Source organism: Tilletiaria anomala (genome assembly GCF_000711695.1).
Source record: "Tilletiaria anomala UBC 951 chromosome Unknown K437scaffold_2, whole genome shotgun sequence".
NCBI lineage: Eukaryota > Fungi > Basidiomycota > Exobasidiomycetes > Georgefischeriales > Tilletiariaceae > Tilletiaria > Tilletiaria anomala.
The window spans coordinates 149482-163613 of record NW_013547020.1 but is presented as its reverse complement, the minus strand read 5'-3'; the positions used below and the strand labels follow the sequence as shown (position 1 = coordinate 163613).

The 14132-nt window shown below is 54.3% G+C and overlaps 5 protein-coding genes across 5 annotated transcripts; 2 read left to right on the top strand and 3 right to left on the bottom strand.

Moving 5' to 3' along the window:
- Positions 1-530: 530 nt before the first annotated feature.
- K437DRAFT_230602 (uncharacterized protein) lies at positions 531-3405 on the bottom strand. Its single transcript, XM_013390764.1, has 3 exons — positions 2772-3405; positions 1064-2714; positions 531-974 (listed from the first exon to the last, which is right to left on the bottom strand). The coding sequence occupies exons 1-3, from the start codon at positions 3299-3301 to the stop codon at positions 657-659; spliced, it is 2499 nt and encodes an 832-aa protein (XP_013246218.1). The 5' UTR covers positions 3302-3405; the 3' UTR covers positions 531-656.
- Positions 3406-3532: 127 nt separating this feature from the next.
- Positions 3533-5295, top strand: K437DRAFT_69639 (uncharacterized protein). Its single transcript, XM_013390763.1, has 5 exons — positions 3533-3549; positions 3606-3809; positions 3975-3994; positions 4086-4267; positions 4332-5295. Exons 2-5 carry the CDS (start codon positions 3771-3773, stop codon positions 5084-5086), a joined length of 996 nt encoding a protein of 331 aa, XP_013246217.1. The 5' UTR covers positions 3533-3549; positions 3606-3770; the 3' UTR covers positions 5087-5295.
- On the bottom strand, positions 5224-5654 carry K437DRAFT_219115 (DUF1014-domain-containing protein; the record flags this gene model as incomplete). The annotated part of the gene is made up of 2 exons (XM_013390762.1): positions 5224-5340; positions 5412-5654. The coding sequence occupies 2 exons, from the start codon at positions 5652-5654 to the stop codon at positions 5224-5226; spliced, it is 360 nt and encodes a 119-aa protein (XP_013246216.1).
- Positions 5655-6339: 685 nt separating this feature from the next.
- On the top strand, positions 6340-10741 carry K437DRAFT_292311 (uncharacterized protein). The gene is made up of 3 exons (XM_013390761.1): positions 6340-6751; positions 6818-10071; positions 10138-10741. Exons 1-3 carry the CDS (start codon positions 6627-6629, stop codon positions 10644-10646), a joined length of 3888 nt encoding a protein of 1295 aa, XP_013246215.1. The 5' UTR covers positions 6340-6626; the 3' UTR covers positions 10647-10741.
- Positions 10592-12735, bottom strand: K437DRAFT_230599 (NicO-domain-containing protein). Its single transcript, XM_013390760.1, has 3 exons — positions 11671-12735; positions 10954-11590; positions 10592-10867 (listed from the first exon to the last, which is right to left on the bottom strand). The coding sequence occupies exons 1-3, from the start codon at positions 12305-12307 to the stop codon at positions 10747-10749; spliced, it is 1395 nt and encodes a 464-aa protein (XP_013246214.1). The 5' UTR covers positions 12308-12735; the 3' UTR covers positions 10592-10746.
- Positions 12736-14132: the final 1397 nt, after the last annotated feature.

Here is a 14132-nt window from a genome sequence, read left to right as displayed (position 1 = left end):
CGTTTCCGCTCACAATAGACCCACCCATCTCAATAGGTGCAGAGGCAATCTATAAAGGCAGGGAGGGAGAATGGCTAGATTCATACAAGTCAGTTGGGCATACATGTATATATATATATACCATAGTCCAGCATGAGTGAGTAGTGGGGAGAGGCTGTGGATGTGCCGATGATTGGGCCTATTGCCGCGGCAGGGTTGAATACATTGCCACGTGGTTCTTTCTGTCCTTTGCGGCAGATCCTCTCCTCCTCCCCACAAATCGTGACATTGGTCAGTATTAGGTCGTAGCCAGAGGGAGTTTGTGTAATTGGAGACAACAGCCCGGTGCTCATCGGCCAGATTTTGACTAGAGTAGCGCGCCTGCTTGGCAATGAACGCATTTTACCTTTTGTTTTGTGATGATACAACACCTCTTTACACCGCACGCATCGCACGCCCACGACAAAATCGCGCAGTTTTTAAGCCTCAGTCTCGACTGACCCTACCCATGGCCCCCATAGCCCACCGTAGGCAGCTAGCAACATGGTGATGACCGCATTCATTGCACAGAGGCTTAATACAAGTATCGAAAGCATTTCATGAACACGTGAACGAGGATTACGTTGGGATATGCAAGAGACGCGCCACCTTTTCTTGCGTACTCGTTTTACGCAGCGCTATTCGTCCTCTTCATCATCGTCTTCATCCTCGCTGTCCTCAAGCAAGAGCATGATGACTTCATGTGCGGCTTTCTTGAGCCCGGCATAGACTTCCAAATCGACGGCCATCACGGCACCACCCATTGCTCCTGCTTGGCTAGATGCAAGCTGGGGATGGCTAAGGAGATGTTCTGTAGGTGCAGGAGGCTTGCTCGATCGCGGCGATTTGTACCACTCCAGTATACCTTCCTCCGACACGACATCGTCGTTGTACCACTTCTTGAGCAGCGGCACAAAGAGGCGGCCATGTGTTTCGTTGAATGCGGCGCAATAGGCCTGCAAAAAGAAGAGGGGCAGCCAAAGGGAGGTATGTGAGTAACGCGCGAAGCGATCATCGGCTGGAGCAGGCCAGACCGCACACGTACCTGCATCACGCTAATTGCCTCAATCTCGTCATCAGAAGCGACCGAGGCAATGAGCTCGCCCCAGTGGTCCATCGTTTCGACCAATTCCTTCGGCTTTGTTGCATCGCACTTGCTCAGTGTGAACGCAACGACTGTGGAGCACACCTCTTTTGGTGGTACGTTGCTCGACATGCGCAGCGTTTTGAGTTCGATCGAGATGTTGGAGATCTGGTGTTTTTCATCGTAAGCGCGGTTAAGAGATGCGAGTGCTTCTTCGTGAAAGTCGACCAGGCGCTGCTGCGCCGCCGCTTTCTCGCCTGCCGTGGCTGCCGAGCCGCTCAGCGTCAAGGAGGTCTTCATGTCTTCACTCCTAGCGCCCATACCGCTATCTGCTCGCGCACCTGAAGCCCTTGCCGTTGATTTGCCTGCCATTCGCGAATTGGCCGCTGCTGAAGTTGCCGATGAGATCGCACTGACTTCGTCATCACTGTCTTCACCAAAGTCAGAATCACCGTCGATGGACGAAAGGTCGGACGCGTCATCGTACAGTTGCACCCCTTCGTCTCCCGCAGCGAGCTGTAAGATTGCAACATTTCGCGCGTCTTCCACTATGTCGTCGTCATAGATGTCCTCATCATCTTCGGCGCCTTCTTGCCCGCGCAAAGGCCAGAGGAAGCCTTGACCCCCGACCCCAAGGTCTGACGACCCTGAGGAGAAAGATGGATTCTGGGCCTGGTTTGATGACATCTCGGCAGCCAGCGGGGCACTGGAGAAGTCTTCATCGTCCTCATCCTCTAATCTTTGCGCGTCGGAGTACCTGATCTTGGCCACCCTTGACATGGGACACAGCTTAACTCGCGAGCCAATGATGCAGCCCTGACCGATGAGTGTCCCTCGCCCGACCTTCACGCCTTCTAGCAGGTGAACCTCCTCACTTAGAACACTCTCTTGAATCGTGGCATCTTCCCCAATCTTGCAATTTGCCCAGATGTACGAGTCCGAGATATGAGCGCCATCCTCAATGATGCAGCCTGGCCCAATGATGCTCCTCCGGATCGTGACCCGTTCCCCGATCTTGCAGGCAGGTCCAATAAGCGTGCCAGACTCAATGCTGCAGCTTCGGCTGAGGTGTACATCGTCTCCCGTATATCGCAAGCCAGCTTTAATACTGTAACGGCTTCCACCCGGCATGTTGCCACCAGGACCGAGAGGTGCAAGCCGACGGGAAATCACGTCCTTGCTGATCGCAACGTAGGTGCGAAGGTCCCGGACGCGCGCTGCATAACCCCAGCCCCTTCCTGTTCGAGGGGCCCACACACTTCGCGTGCTGGAACTGGATGCGGTTATCCGATGTGGCGACGATGGCGCGACGTGTACGTATATCTTTGACTCTAGCAGGTCGGAAGTGAGAATCCCCGTTACAAAGTCGCGGCGCAGGTCTTGGTAGTCAAAGTTTTCGGAGAAGAGCGGCGGCACGTCGACACTGCAGACATCGACACCACAGTCAACGAGATCATTTCGCAACTCGACTTCCGCATGTCCTTCCTTCTCATCGAAGAGAATGGAAGGCAGCGATATACCCTTCTTTCGCGGTATCGCGGGGAGGGCCTCGTAGTGCAAGAGCTGAGTCGTTTCACCTTGCAGGCAGAAGAGTGCCAAGTCACCATATGGTCTGCAAGCAAGGTGTCAAAATCCGGGTTTCTTGTAAGAGACTCATGGGAAAACGCACCGACTGCGACTGCCCGCAGCAGTCGACATGGTGCACATAGTCATGATCGCGTCCTTGTCGGCTTTCCGACGCTCCTTGTGGATCCTGATCACTTCGGCTAGGTCCATGTTACCGACGCAGTCTGCGTGCACAAGTAGGAAGTCTGACTTGACGAGTTGCTTGGTATCGAGCTCTCGCATTGCGTCGCCCACGCTTCTCGCCTCAGGAGTCGCAATAACAGTGATCATGCTGCTGTCCATGCGGGAAGCGACATGGTCACGAATGAGTTCGACATGAGAACGGGCTAAAACGTAGGTGTGCTGCACACCAGCCAGCGCCAAGGCTTCCAAGGTCCAGTCGATAAGCGGTGCATTGACGAGGGGTAATAAGCATCTCGGCTTGTCCAGCGTCAAGGGCTGGAAGCGGGAGTTGTAAGAGTCGGCGAGAATTACTGCATGGAGAGGATCGTCCTCGGCCTGTGCAATGTCGACGCCTCCGCCGCCTTTTTTCTTGCTCTTGCCGCCCTTAGTAGATGGCTGCTTGGGAGCCATGTTTCTGATTCTTAGGACGTTCCCGACTGGGTGTGCTTCTTGTCCCTTGGCTCGGTATACAATGGACTCTCAACGACGTGAAGAAAGCAGCCGTCATCAATGCAAAGATGTCAATCCCAATTGCCTCGCAGGTCTTCTTATTCTTTCTTATTCTCCCATCGTAGTACGCATCGGTCTAACCTCGTCGAAAACCAGATCTCATCGAACTAGTCGCGCTCTCCCCTGGCGGCTGGCGCGCGACGGCCCCAGTAAGTACAACGAAAAGGAGGCCGACCTACCGGGGCAGCTGAACTAAGCCACAAAGCGCATTGTTTCGAAGACTAGTGCTTCGCCGTCGCCATATAGGAACTACGTGAACTCATATTATATATGCCGGCAACCCGACGTCTTGCGTCATGCAGTCATGTTGGAGCACATCAGTAATCTCTTGCGCATCGTATTTCAACGTATTATGGCCTAGATCGACTGCATGAGGTCAATGGGCAGGAGCCGCTTCAGCGATCACAAGGTGTGTCGAATAAGCTCGTTACAGATCCTGGCGCAAGCGAAGACTCGCGCGTGGCGCCGTGGGAAGTGGAATCGGGCGACGCAAGAAGCCTCGACAGCTGGTTGGTAGCTAGACAATTAGGTCCTTTTCAAGCTTGCTGCAGGCAGCCGACTGAAATATTTGCAGAAGTATGGCAGATGCGTCTAGTATGGCGTCCGTGCCTCCAAAGAGCCAAAGCCGCCGTCTGACACCTCACATCCCGAATGCCTACCCTCGCTCTACCCTCCACTCTCGTAGCCCTTCCCCCGCACCGATTCCAGGGGAAGTTGCGCCTACTTTGGAACAAGGTCCCTCCTTTTCGATGGCTGACTCAGCTGCAGTGGGGCAGAGAGTTCGGCTTCTCTCCAAGATCGATACTGCCGTGTCTTCATTTTTCATGGTAAGAAATGTCGCAAGTAGTATGACGAGGGATTTCTGCGGTGAGAATGCAGTGGCTTGATGCTTCACCGTGAATGCAATCCTGACACGTCTCAATGGTCACAGCACGTGAACGCACGTTCATGTCTTGGGTCAAGACCTCTGCAGTAATGGCTGGGCTATCGGGGCTCTTGCTCTTACGGTTCAATCTTGATGACGTCCAGTCAAGTCCAAAAGCCAGCGTGCTGCTTGTCGACCCTCGCGGGCCTCAAGGCTCGCGACTTTCCGTTCAACGAGCTCTGCGGCGCCGGTGGCGAGAGAGAATATATGCGATGAAGATTGCACCTGCGCAAAGTGAATACGGATTCGCTGAGAAGGCGACAGGGTACATCCTTGACACAATTCCCCCACCATCAGAACTACTCACGTTTCAGACTACAAACTCCCTTCTCGAACCGAGTGCTTTTCAGATGCCGAAAGTGGCATTGAAGCAACAAGTATCTAGGGGGGTGCTAGATACAGCTACGGGCTCGCTTGTGTTGGGCCTCATTTATTTCGTCGTCGCCCTGCTCGCCCTGGGCATCGGCACATTCGACTATTTACAGAGAGAGCGCGCTCTGGAGCGGATAGACGTATTAGCGCAAGCAGGATCAGCCCATCCCATGTGCGATGGCCAGGCTGATGGTGCCGTCATGGCCCATTCAGGCCCGAGGGAAATTGCTTCTGCAATTGGAAGGAAGATCGAGCTCCATCTTGCAGACAAAGATGTCGAACATGCAAGGAGTGGAAAGATTGTCAATTTCATGACAGGCCTTCTCTCTCTGGTCATCGCCATCAGCGCCGTACTTCTATTAGTCGATGAGGAGCTGAGGACAGCTTAAAATGCGCGTGTGTCCCCCTTTTAAAAGATGTATCCCGCCAATGTTGTACTTTTACCAACTATCTATTGCGATGACAAATTCAAGTCTTTGTGAAGACCGATGTCGCCATCAAGTACCAGAAACGACAGGATGATACTTTACGAACCGAGCCGCTTTGCTGTCTCCTCACGCGTAGCTTGCAATGCTGCCATCTTCTCGGTTTTACCAGCGTCGTATGCGACAGTGAGTTGGTTGAATGGGTTTTCCGGCGCTTTCTGTACATTTGAGTGTCCTCATCAGCCCTTCTGTCTGCGGCCGTTGCTACACAGAGACACGATCGACACACCTGAAATTGCTTGTACAGAATGTCGTCGACTTGCGTCTTCCGCAACCCGGGATGCTCCTTCTTGACGTTCGGGGTTTCCCGCTCCTTGTAAGCCTCAAAAGCTGCCTTAAATCTCCTCTCAGGGTGTGAATCGATCTGAGCTGCCTTTGAACCCATCGCTGCCTTGTCCCAGGTCTTCTCGGTTGCCAAATCGATGGCGTCGATTGCATCGTCGATATTGGAAGCGGACAGCGAGCTGATCATATCATCAAACCCAGAGCTGGATGCTGCGCCTGACGTCCCTTTGCCACCCTTCTTGCCGCCAGCCTTCGGAGCCAACTTCTGCTGCTTTGGCAAGCTGGCCTCCTCTTCTGCTAGCAAGCGCTCTTTCTCCGCCTTCTTGCGGGCCGCTTCCTCAGCCTTTTCTCGCTTCATATCTGCTGCAGACTTTCCCTTCGCGCCATCTTCCCATCGAGCCGCCTCTGCCGCTTCGGCTTTCGCCGAGGCCTCCACTGCCTTCTTGTCTGTCTGCTCAGCCTTCCGCGCCCTGCCAGCGGCAGCCTTTGAGTTCGCTGATGACGATGTATAAATTCGAATGGACCGCACATAATATGGTTAACCACATCCTGCGTCGCCGCACCTGCTGTCGGTTGGTGGCACCGACTAACTACTCACTTTTCGGTGGCATGCTTGTGAAACCCGCAATGAGGATGGATTGGCTTCTCTTGCTGTGCGTCTTGCAGCTCCCCCGGGGCTTGTGGGATAACAGGGCTTTGTCAAGGCGATGACTTCACCCTAGGTAGGACCAAGGAAATGAAAGAAATCAATCGAACCCGTCTTTGACGGCATTCTGATGCAAAAATATGTGGCGGAAGTCATCACCTTTCCCATCATCATAGGTTGGTACTTGATATTCAGCTACAAGCTGAGTTTGCTTGCTCCTCCAGGAATATGTGCTCTGCATTACCGTCTTTCACACCACTTCAATTGCAGACTGGTCCAAGCACGCCAAGGTAGGCTTGCATAGTACGCTGGTCTCAGGCTATCCATCAAGCGTAGTCCCTACCCCGTGTGGCTAGATGAGCCAGCGAAGGCGATGTGTCCGGGAGCATCGTAGGACACCTGGATCTCACGGCGTACGCCCGAATCATTGACATTGCGGCCGTGAGCTTGCTATTGACAATCGGCCAACATTGCTTCGACACCTTGTGTGGTGGTCTACAACACTGAAGCAAAATGGATGTCGCTGCCGATGCAGAGGGGGAGACTTGCAGGATCTGCAGGAGCGGCCCTGAGCCAGACGCCCTGCTCTACCATCCTTGCAAGTGTACCGGCTCGATCAGATCGTGCCATCAAGCATGGTCAGTGCTTTTATGTGGATGTATGTGGCATTAAATATGCTAACTACCCTATCTCCGAACGTTCAGCTTGATTGAATGGCTCCAACATAGTAAGAAGAAATACTGCGAGCTCTGTAACCACTCGTACGTTTTTCACAAACGCTATAAAGCGTCTATGCCGGCTGGGCACCTGCCATGGCGTCATTACCTGCGGCGCTTGTTCTTCCGGACGCTTCAGGTGCTGCGATACCTCTTGCGTGCCGTGCTATGCGCCTTATCATGGCTCGTAGTACTGCCGCTCGTCAACATCTTCACTCTAAGAGGGCTTTTGTGGACCTCGGACGGTATCCTCTGGGGTATCAATGCCGGCCCGGCACCCGATGCTATGGCCTGGTTCATCGTCAATTCCAACACTACAAAGGACGCAGCGGCACAAGCGCCTGCAGTTTCACCAGCGGTCGAAGATGACCAAGCGAAAGTGCAAGGCCAGGCTCTTTTTGAAGCGCTTTTCCAGGAGCATAAAGGCCTCGTTAATGGGTTAATCAAGGACTGCTTCGAGGGCCAAATCTTGAGCTGCATTATCGTCGTCCTTTTTGTAGGCGTCTTCCTGCTTAGGGAGTGGGTGCTACAGCATCTGCCTCAAGCTCCAGAACCAGCGGGGGAGCCCGATCATGCGCCAGTTGCCGCTCCTGCGAACCCTTTGGCAAGGCAGAATGTTGCGCGAGTTGACCCGCACGCGCAGCCCGCGCTCGCGACCCCACTTGATAACATAGGAGAGCGAAGAGAAGCGCTTGAAGATACGCCAGAACAGGTGCGGACTGCCCTAGGCGCGCGCGAGCTAAAGGGTCAAGGAGGCGCTACTGGGGACGATAACCATGCAGGGGGCCCCACCTGGCCTCCCACGTCATCTTCCGTCGTTGATGAGACAGGGTCTTTGCAAGTCTCTAACCCAAACTTGCCACAAAACGGACCAGGCGAGGGGCCTGGTTTGGACGACATGAGAAGACGAAGATTTCAGGCACTTGGGCTGGCACCTCTGGATCCTGAGGAGCAGAATTTCGCGAATCGGTCCGAGTCACTTCCCGGTCCGTCCAATCGATCAGAAGAAGAGGCCTTCATCTTGGATCGACGTGACAGCGTCACTGAAGAACACTTGTTGGACAACTTGCAGCTGGACTCTATGGGCACACTAGCCGACGCAGACGACGCGATGTCCTCGCATAGTAGCGACGAAGAAAACGATGCGTGGGAGGACGTCACTTCGGACGAAGAAGGCGCACAGTTTGCGGTCCCTAGGATACTGCAACGGAGGATCCTTAACATCGACGGGCCTGATGGCCTCCAAGTTGCCAACGAGGTGCCCATCAATGGCGCAAATGAGGACGGCCATCCTGATGAACTAATGGGGGACGACCTGGACCCATGGGAAGAGGCGGATGCCCAACAGGCATGGGAGGATGAAGTCATGGGAGTCTTTGAAACTGTTGGCTTGCACGGCCCACTAAGTGCCTTGTGGCAGAATCTCGCGCTTATCACTGTGCTGTCCAGCTTTGCGCTCCTGGTTTTCGCTGCGGTGCCCTTCATCATTGGAAGACTTTTTGGCACGGGAGAGAGGCTCATTTGGCTCGTAAAGCTTCCCATCCGAGGACTGCGCATCATCACAGATCCGCTCTTCGACGGCCTCATCGCTCTCCTCAGCAAAAGCCTGAGCCAGCTCATCGGCACTATGGTTGGTCCCAATCCCAATCAAGCAGCCCAATCTTCGATCGTTTCCCAAGTCAAGTCCAATGCAGGGCATGCGAAGGAGTCATTCACTTGGCTGCCAAGGCATTCAGTCATTGCCGCTCAGAAGGTCGCCAACTCGTCCGCCAGCTGGATGTCTTCTCGCTTCTGGAATCTGCACGCCTGGGTCAACGGGAGGATCTATGGGAAGAGGATGGTTGACAGGGCCACTGCCGTCGCTGTTGGGCATCTGTACTGGATTCTTGCCCTAATGGCTCAGCAGCGAGCATCGCGCTATTTCAACAGCAGCATCTTCAGCTGGGCGCAAAGCTTCATTGATGAACAGCTTGTCATCGTCAAAGTTGGCTTCTTTATCGGCATTGAGCTTGCGGCATTCCCGCTCGGCTGCGGATTCATTCTCGACCTCTGCGCTCTGCCGCTCTGCATGGGTATCACCATCGCCGACCGCATAAGTAGTCTCTGTGCTGCGCCCTTGACTTTCTTGTTCGTCCACTGGGTAGTAGGCACCCTTTACATGTTCCTTTTCGCCCAATTTGTCAGCCTGACTCGCGACATCGCTCGCCCCGGTGTGCTCTGCTGGATCCGGGATCCGCACGACCTCAATTTCCAACCAGTAAAGGAGATTCTCGATCGGAAGAGCACAACACACATGGCCAAGCTCGGCACGTCGGTGCTCATGTATACAGCCGTCCTTATCGGCACTGTCGGCTTCCCTTCTGTGGCTCTTCGATTTTGGGCGTCCTTCATTCTTCCTTTGCGCACGTCGGCCCGCGAGCACACGACCTACTCTCTCCTTGATCTCGTCGCGATTTTGATCGTCGTGCCATGGCTCATTCGCAAGGCGAAACCATCGCGTCTCACCCGCCGTTTATATTCGCGGTGGTGGAAGTATGCTGCAGCTCAGCTACGTCTTTCATCATTTCTGCGCGGAGGTCGACACCGCGATGAAGAGGGTGTACCGTTGTCAGCTCAAGAGGGATCACAAGCCAGCAATGAAAACTCGGTAATTCTAGTCGGCTCTCGGCCCCCCACTGGGAGCTTTGCTAGGGTACCGGCGGACAACCATGCCATCATGTCGACGCCCCTTGTCATTCGAACGGATGCGAGTGGAATGCCTTTTGACGAGCGGGGCCGCCAGGCGATCAAAGTCCAACACGCAGCCATTTCCAAGATGACCGGAACGAAGCCGAAGTACACGATTGTTTACGTGCCGCCGCAATTTCGCGTTCGGCTGTGGGCCTTTGTCGCTTCTCTTGGGCTATCCGCTGCGCTTTTGATTACGCTCTGCATGGTCATTCCACTTCTCCTTGGACGGACATTCTCAGCGCGCTTCTTGAGCGATAGGGAGCCGCACGATGGGCGTGCGTACTTCATCGGTGCCTGCCTTTCCCTCGCAATTCTCGCAGCGGCTCGCGGCGTTTCCAAGTTAGTCCGAGGCGAGCAGCCCAAGGAGGATGCCGACGGGGTGCAGATCATTGCCATCAAGTACGACACTCCGCTATGGCGTCGGTTGGCTGAGCCCTTTTGTCGTTGGCTCTGCCACGTGGCCGTTGTTCGGTTGACGATGCCACTCCTTTTTGGTCTCAACTTCCAACAGTGTGAGTTCTCGCTAATCACTTTGTAGGAAGATAATAGCAGGGCACTGATCTTTTCTTCCTTCTCAGATGTGGAAGTTCCGGTGTTATTTGGCCTGGAGCACCCAGCACCGACTATCTCATTGATCCAAGCATGGGAAGTAGGCACCATGGTACAAAAGATCGTCCTATACTCTGTGACCGACGCACAATACGACGCCTGGAAGGACCAGGAGATCCCATTCTTGAGCCTGGTCGGCAGGCTTGCCATTGCGCTCATTCTTCCGCCTGTCCTCACTGTTCTCGGCCTTTACGGTGCTCGCATCGACATTCCCCGAGCGAATGGGCAGGCATACCTGCGCCACTCATACATTGCTGCGGCCGCCGTAGCAACCTGCTCGATCTTTGGCTCGATTCTGTTCGAACACATGAAAGGCTGGACCGATTCGTTGAAGGATGAGCTTTACCTCGAGCAAACAGAGCTGCTAAATTACGAAAAGCAGGATGAGTCCACTGGAGTAAAGGCGTCTGAATACGAAAACACGGGTCCAATTCCTGATGCATTGCTAGCGGGCCAGCGTCCAGCAGATCCAATGTAGCAGCGTCGCTCAGATGACGCCGTTGATAGTAAAGGTACACTATGTTGTAGCGTCGAAGCATCGTATTGCATGCATCACCAAACGCTGTTTTGAATGTCATTCAGCTTTGTTGTGCTACTATTCTAGTTTTTCGCCGCTTTCGTATCCACTTCGTGGCTGACTGCTCTAGCATGAAAAAGCCAAGCGCCAATGCGAACGCACCAACAATGCCGATGCCAATGCTGGAGCAACGCAGCCAGGTCAGCACTGGAGCTTCTCCCGGGCCAGCGCCGCATTGCACAAGGCCTTGTAAAACTGCTACACTCACTAGGTAGATTTGTCTGCCGCATCCTGCCAGCCAAGCCACCAGCGTCCAGCGAGACCGCCGTCCCCCGTCTCCTGCTGCTTCTCAGCTGCCGCTGCACACGGACCACATTGGTCTGCAATAAGACTCAAAATTTGAATGAGCGAAATAGTAAAGGCCATCAAGATCGAGGCAGTGGTCATGACCAATGAGAGCTTCACAGCCGGAGTGAGCACATTGACCCTGGGGCTGCTCCCTAGATGTCCCGCTTCCAGATTGACAGGCTGGCTTTCAAAGGGAAATTGAGGTGTCTGCTTTGCTACCGTCGCATTGGACGCGATTTTGCTGTTCTCCTGCGGTGATGCATCCTGATTTCCTTCCGCAGGATTGCTTGCCATTGTCTGCTCGGCGGTCTGCAAGTCTGGCTGAGTGCCTGCCTCGGTTTCCGTCTCGGCACCATCTCTAGGAGGGCGGAGCAGCTTCCAGCCCTCGCGCATAGCACTAGGGGAGTAGACGTACACCATCATGATGCTGTCCAGAGAGTCGACAAGGCACATACCCGATGCGAAGAGGAGGGCGAGCAGAACGACCGATCCATTGCGATGTGCATCTGAACGAGTCGATGCAATGGCAGATACGCTCAGAAGCGCGATGCTGCTCGCTTCGTGCAAGAGATAAAGTAAAACTACACGTCAGCTAGAATTATCTTATAATCCAGTTGGACTGCCTCTGTCAGCGCACCAGTGTCAAAGCCAATGCCGTAGAGCACACCGATTGGGTACATCTTCCACGGGTGATCCGTTGCGAGAAGGAGTGGTTTGGCCATTCGCGCAAAGCAGCCCCTAGGTGCCCATTCCGCATCGGCATCTGCGCCTCTTCGTACCCTTCGAAGTTTCCTAACGGTGCCGAAGAGGATGCAGGCATTTATGATGGCAAGCAGCATAAGCATCGAGCCGCTGACCGCTGTACCGATCACCCCTCCCACACTTCCAACGGCATCCAATTTGCTTGCGATGGACACCGACATCGCGATGGCAATGATCACCGAGAGGACGATGGTCGAGTGACCGAGCGAGAAGAACGTCCCGGTCGTGATTGGCGTCTTTGGGCTCCGTCCTTCGTTGTGGCTGTTCATGATCCGTCGAACGACATTGTCGATGGTCGTGATGTGATCCGCGTCGAGGCCATGCCGCAGACCTGTTGTCCAGGCAATGAGCGCAAGTCCAAGCACATTCTTTTTCAGGATCCCTCCGGAGAGCGCCCATATCAGCGTATTGATGACTAGTACGCCGGAGGAGAGCAGCAGCGCTTTCAGTAATAGTGTTGGCCGGTAATGACGCAGGTGCAAAACCTTGCGCCTCTGATGGTTACCAGTCATCGGGTCCCTCCCATTCGCACAAGCTTTGCCAGATTGACGTGCCTCCGTGGCGCACAGGGCCCCTGCATCCGGCGACAATGGACACGTTCACTTGGCTTCCGGACATCTTCCCAACGGAGTCGAGCAGCGACGTTGTTTGCACCATTGCCCGTCCCAGTGGACGACGTTACCCAGTTGTGCTCACTACAGCTGGGCCAATGTGGCGTAGAGTAGTCCGAGACCCGAGTTCCGAATCTTCCCCATGGTGCTTTTTATTGATCGTGAGACCATCAGCGCATCTGCTGCCAGAGCCCAGCAGCCCGAGCTCACTTCTGATCGCTGATGGCTCGTTGAGACCCCGAGAGCTGCGCTGTGCGCAACGTAGGCAGACATGTTGTTGATTCTTCAACGCTTTTCATGGAATGCCCAGCTTCAGACGGGATCAATCTTCTTTCTACGCTCAGTGAAACACGAAAACAGTCAGCAGCCTCTTTTTTAACTTAATTTTATTTGATTAGGAAAATGGTGTGTTGGGTCCGTTAACGTATCAGCGAAGCCGGCTTTCAGAGCGCGCGATGCGCCCGGCCAGCGATGGAGGGCATGGGATGGTGTAAGCGGCCCTGGGTACGTGCGATACATCACTATCCTTCACACCAAGCTCGCACAATGTGATTGCGATTGGGTCATATGATCATCTCCCTGATGCCGCAAGAAGCTAGCGACGACAGCATTTGCCGCCTCCTACCGCATACGAGGCTCCCCTTTTATTTACGCCTGAAGCCTCTGGACCACATTGCACAGACCAAGTGCTTCTCTGTGAACAGCACTATATCCAGCCTCTGCGCTGGGCTACTTCTGCGACACAACATGGTGGGGCAAGTCGTGCCCGTTCCGCTGAACAAAGCTCCACCGTAGCCACAGACAGATGTCTTTTCACAAAACTAAGGACTCGCCGGCCAATACGAGTAAAGCGGGAATGCATTCCAGGTTACGGAACGAACCCTAACCCCAAGCCTCATCAAGCGCCAGGTCACAACTCCCACATCGCATTGCCTTCTGCAATGCGATGAATGGAATGGTGCTAACAGGAGAGCACAGTGTGGAATAGACCAAGACAGTTGCTGCACGGCCACCACTGCTGATCAGATCCGCGCGATTCACTTTGGTACATGCTGTTTGACGATGTCTTTGATACGGTCGTCGTGGTGGCGGATTTGGCCACCGGCCAGAGCGCGCCGAGGCCGGGTCCATCGTGAGTACCCAACCAGACGGAGAACGTCAAGTTAGGTGATCTCGGCTGCGTCGAGATCTTGTAGCAAGCGCTCGGCGACCGTGTGTCCCCGTGGCTCACTTTTTGGCAGGCAGGTCGAGACCTCCAGAATACACACATATCAAACAAAGATGCTGATTGATGGAAGCTGAACCCGATCTGTGTTTGTTACGTTTGCCAATACCGCCGAACGCTTCGACGGTGGCTCATGGTGGCGACCGACCGGTGACACCGCATAGAGAGCTTCGCGCGAACTCATGCTCTTTATGACTATGTTGTCTGCACAGGAACAAGCAACATCACTGCCAGGCCGTAAGAAACCTTCCAAATAGGCGGGTGCCATCGCTGGAGGTTAAGAAGCGCCTTGCGGCAGCCAGGTGAGCTGTATGCAGACGTAACGATGGCTGTGGAAGATGAAGACGCGATGATCGGAATTGTGAAGGGTCTACCAAACTTCCACGCTTTCGCCCCACAGCAGTACCATGTACTGCGGCGTCCACACAATTGTACTTTCATAGCTGTCGCAATCCCGTATTGACAGGCATCGTATATAAGGCGATATATCGAGGGTCACTT

Coding starts and splice junctions, on each gene's coding strand:
- K437DRAFT_69639 (XM_013390763.1), top strand. CDS start 3,771: ATGAGGTCAATGGGCAGGAGCCGCTTCAGCGATCACAAG. Junction 3,995..4,085: donor AAGTATGGCAGATGCGTCTA/GTATGGCGTCCG, acceptor CCACTCTCGTAG/CCCTTCCCCCGCACCGATTC. Junction 4,268..4,331: donor TATGACGAGGGATTTCTGCG/GTGAGAATGCAG, acceptor CAATGGTCACAG/CACGTGAACGCACGTTCATG.
- K437DRAFT_230599 (XM_013390760.1), bottom strand. CDS start 12,307: ATGACTGGTAACCATCAGAGGCGCAAGGTTTTGCACCTGCGTCATTAC. Junction 11,591..11,670: donor CGGCATTGGCTTTGACACTG/GTGCGCTGACAG, acceptor TCTTGCACGAAG/CGAGCAGCATCGCGCTTCTG. Junction 10,868..10,953: donor GCGGCAGACAAATCTACCTA/GTGAGTGTAGCA, acceptor GCGTTGCTCCAG/CATTGGCATCGGCATTGTTG.
- K437DRAFT_292311 (XM_013390761.1), top strand. CDS start 6,627: ATGGATGTCGCTGCCGATGCAGAGGGGGAGACTTGCAGGATCTGCAGG. Junction 6,752..6,817: donor AGATCGTGCCATCAAGCATG/GTCAGTGCTTTT, acceptor CCGAACGTTCAG/CTTGATTGAATGGCTCCAAC. Junction 10,072..10,137: donor TGGTCTCAACTTCCAACAGT/GTGAGTTCTCGC, acceptor CTTCCTTCTCAG/ATGTGGAAGTTCCGGTGTTA.
- K437DRAFT_230602 (XM_013390764.1), bottom strand. CDS start 3,301: ATGGCTCCCAAGCAGCCATCTACTAAGGGCGGCAAGAGCAAGAAAAAA. Junction 2,715..2,771: donor GCTGCGGGCAGTCGCAGTCG/GTGCGTTTTCCC, acceptor CCTTGCTTGCAG/ACCATATGGTGACTTGGCAC. Junction 975..1,063: donor AGGCAATTAGCGTGATGCAG/GTACGTGTGCGG, acceptor TTCTTTTTGCAG/GCCTATTGCGCCGCATTCAA.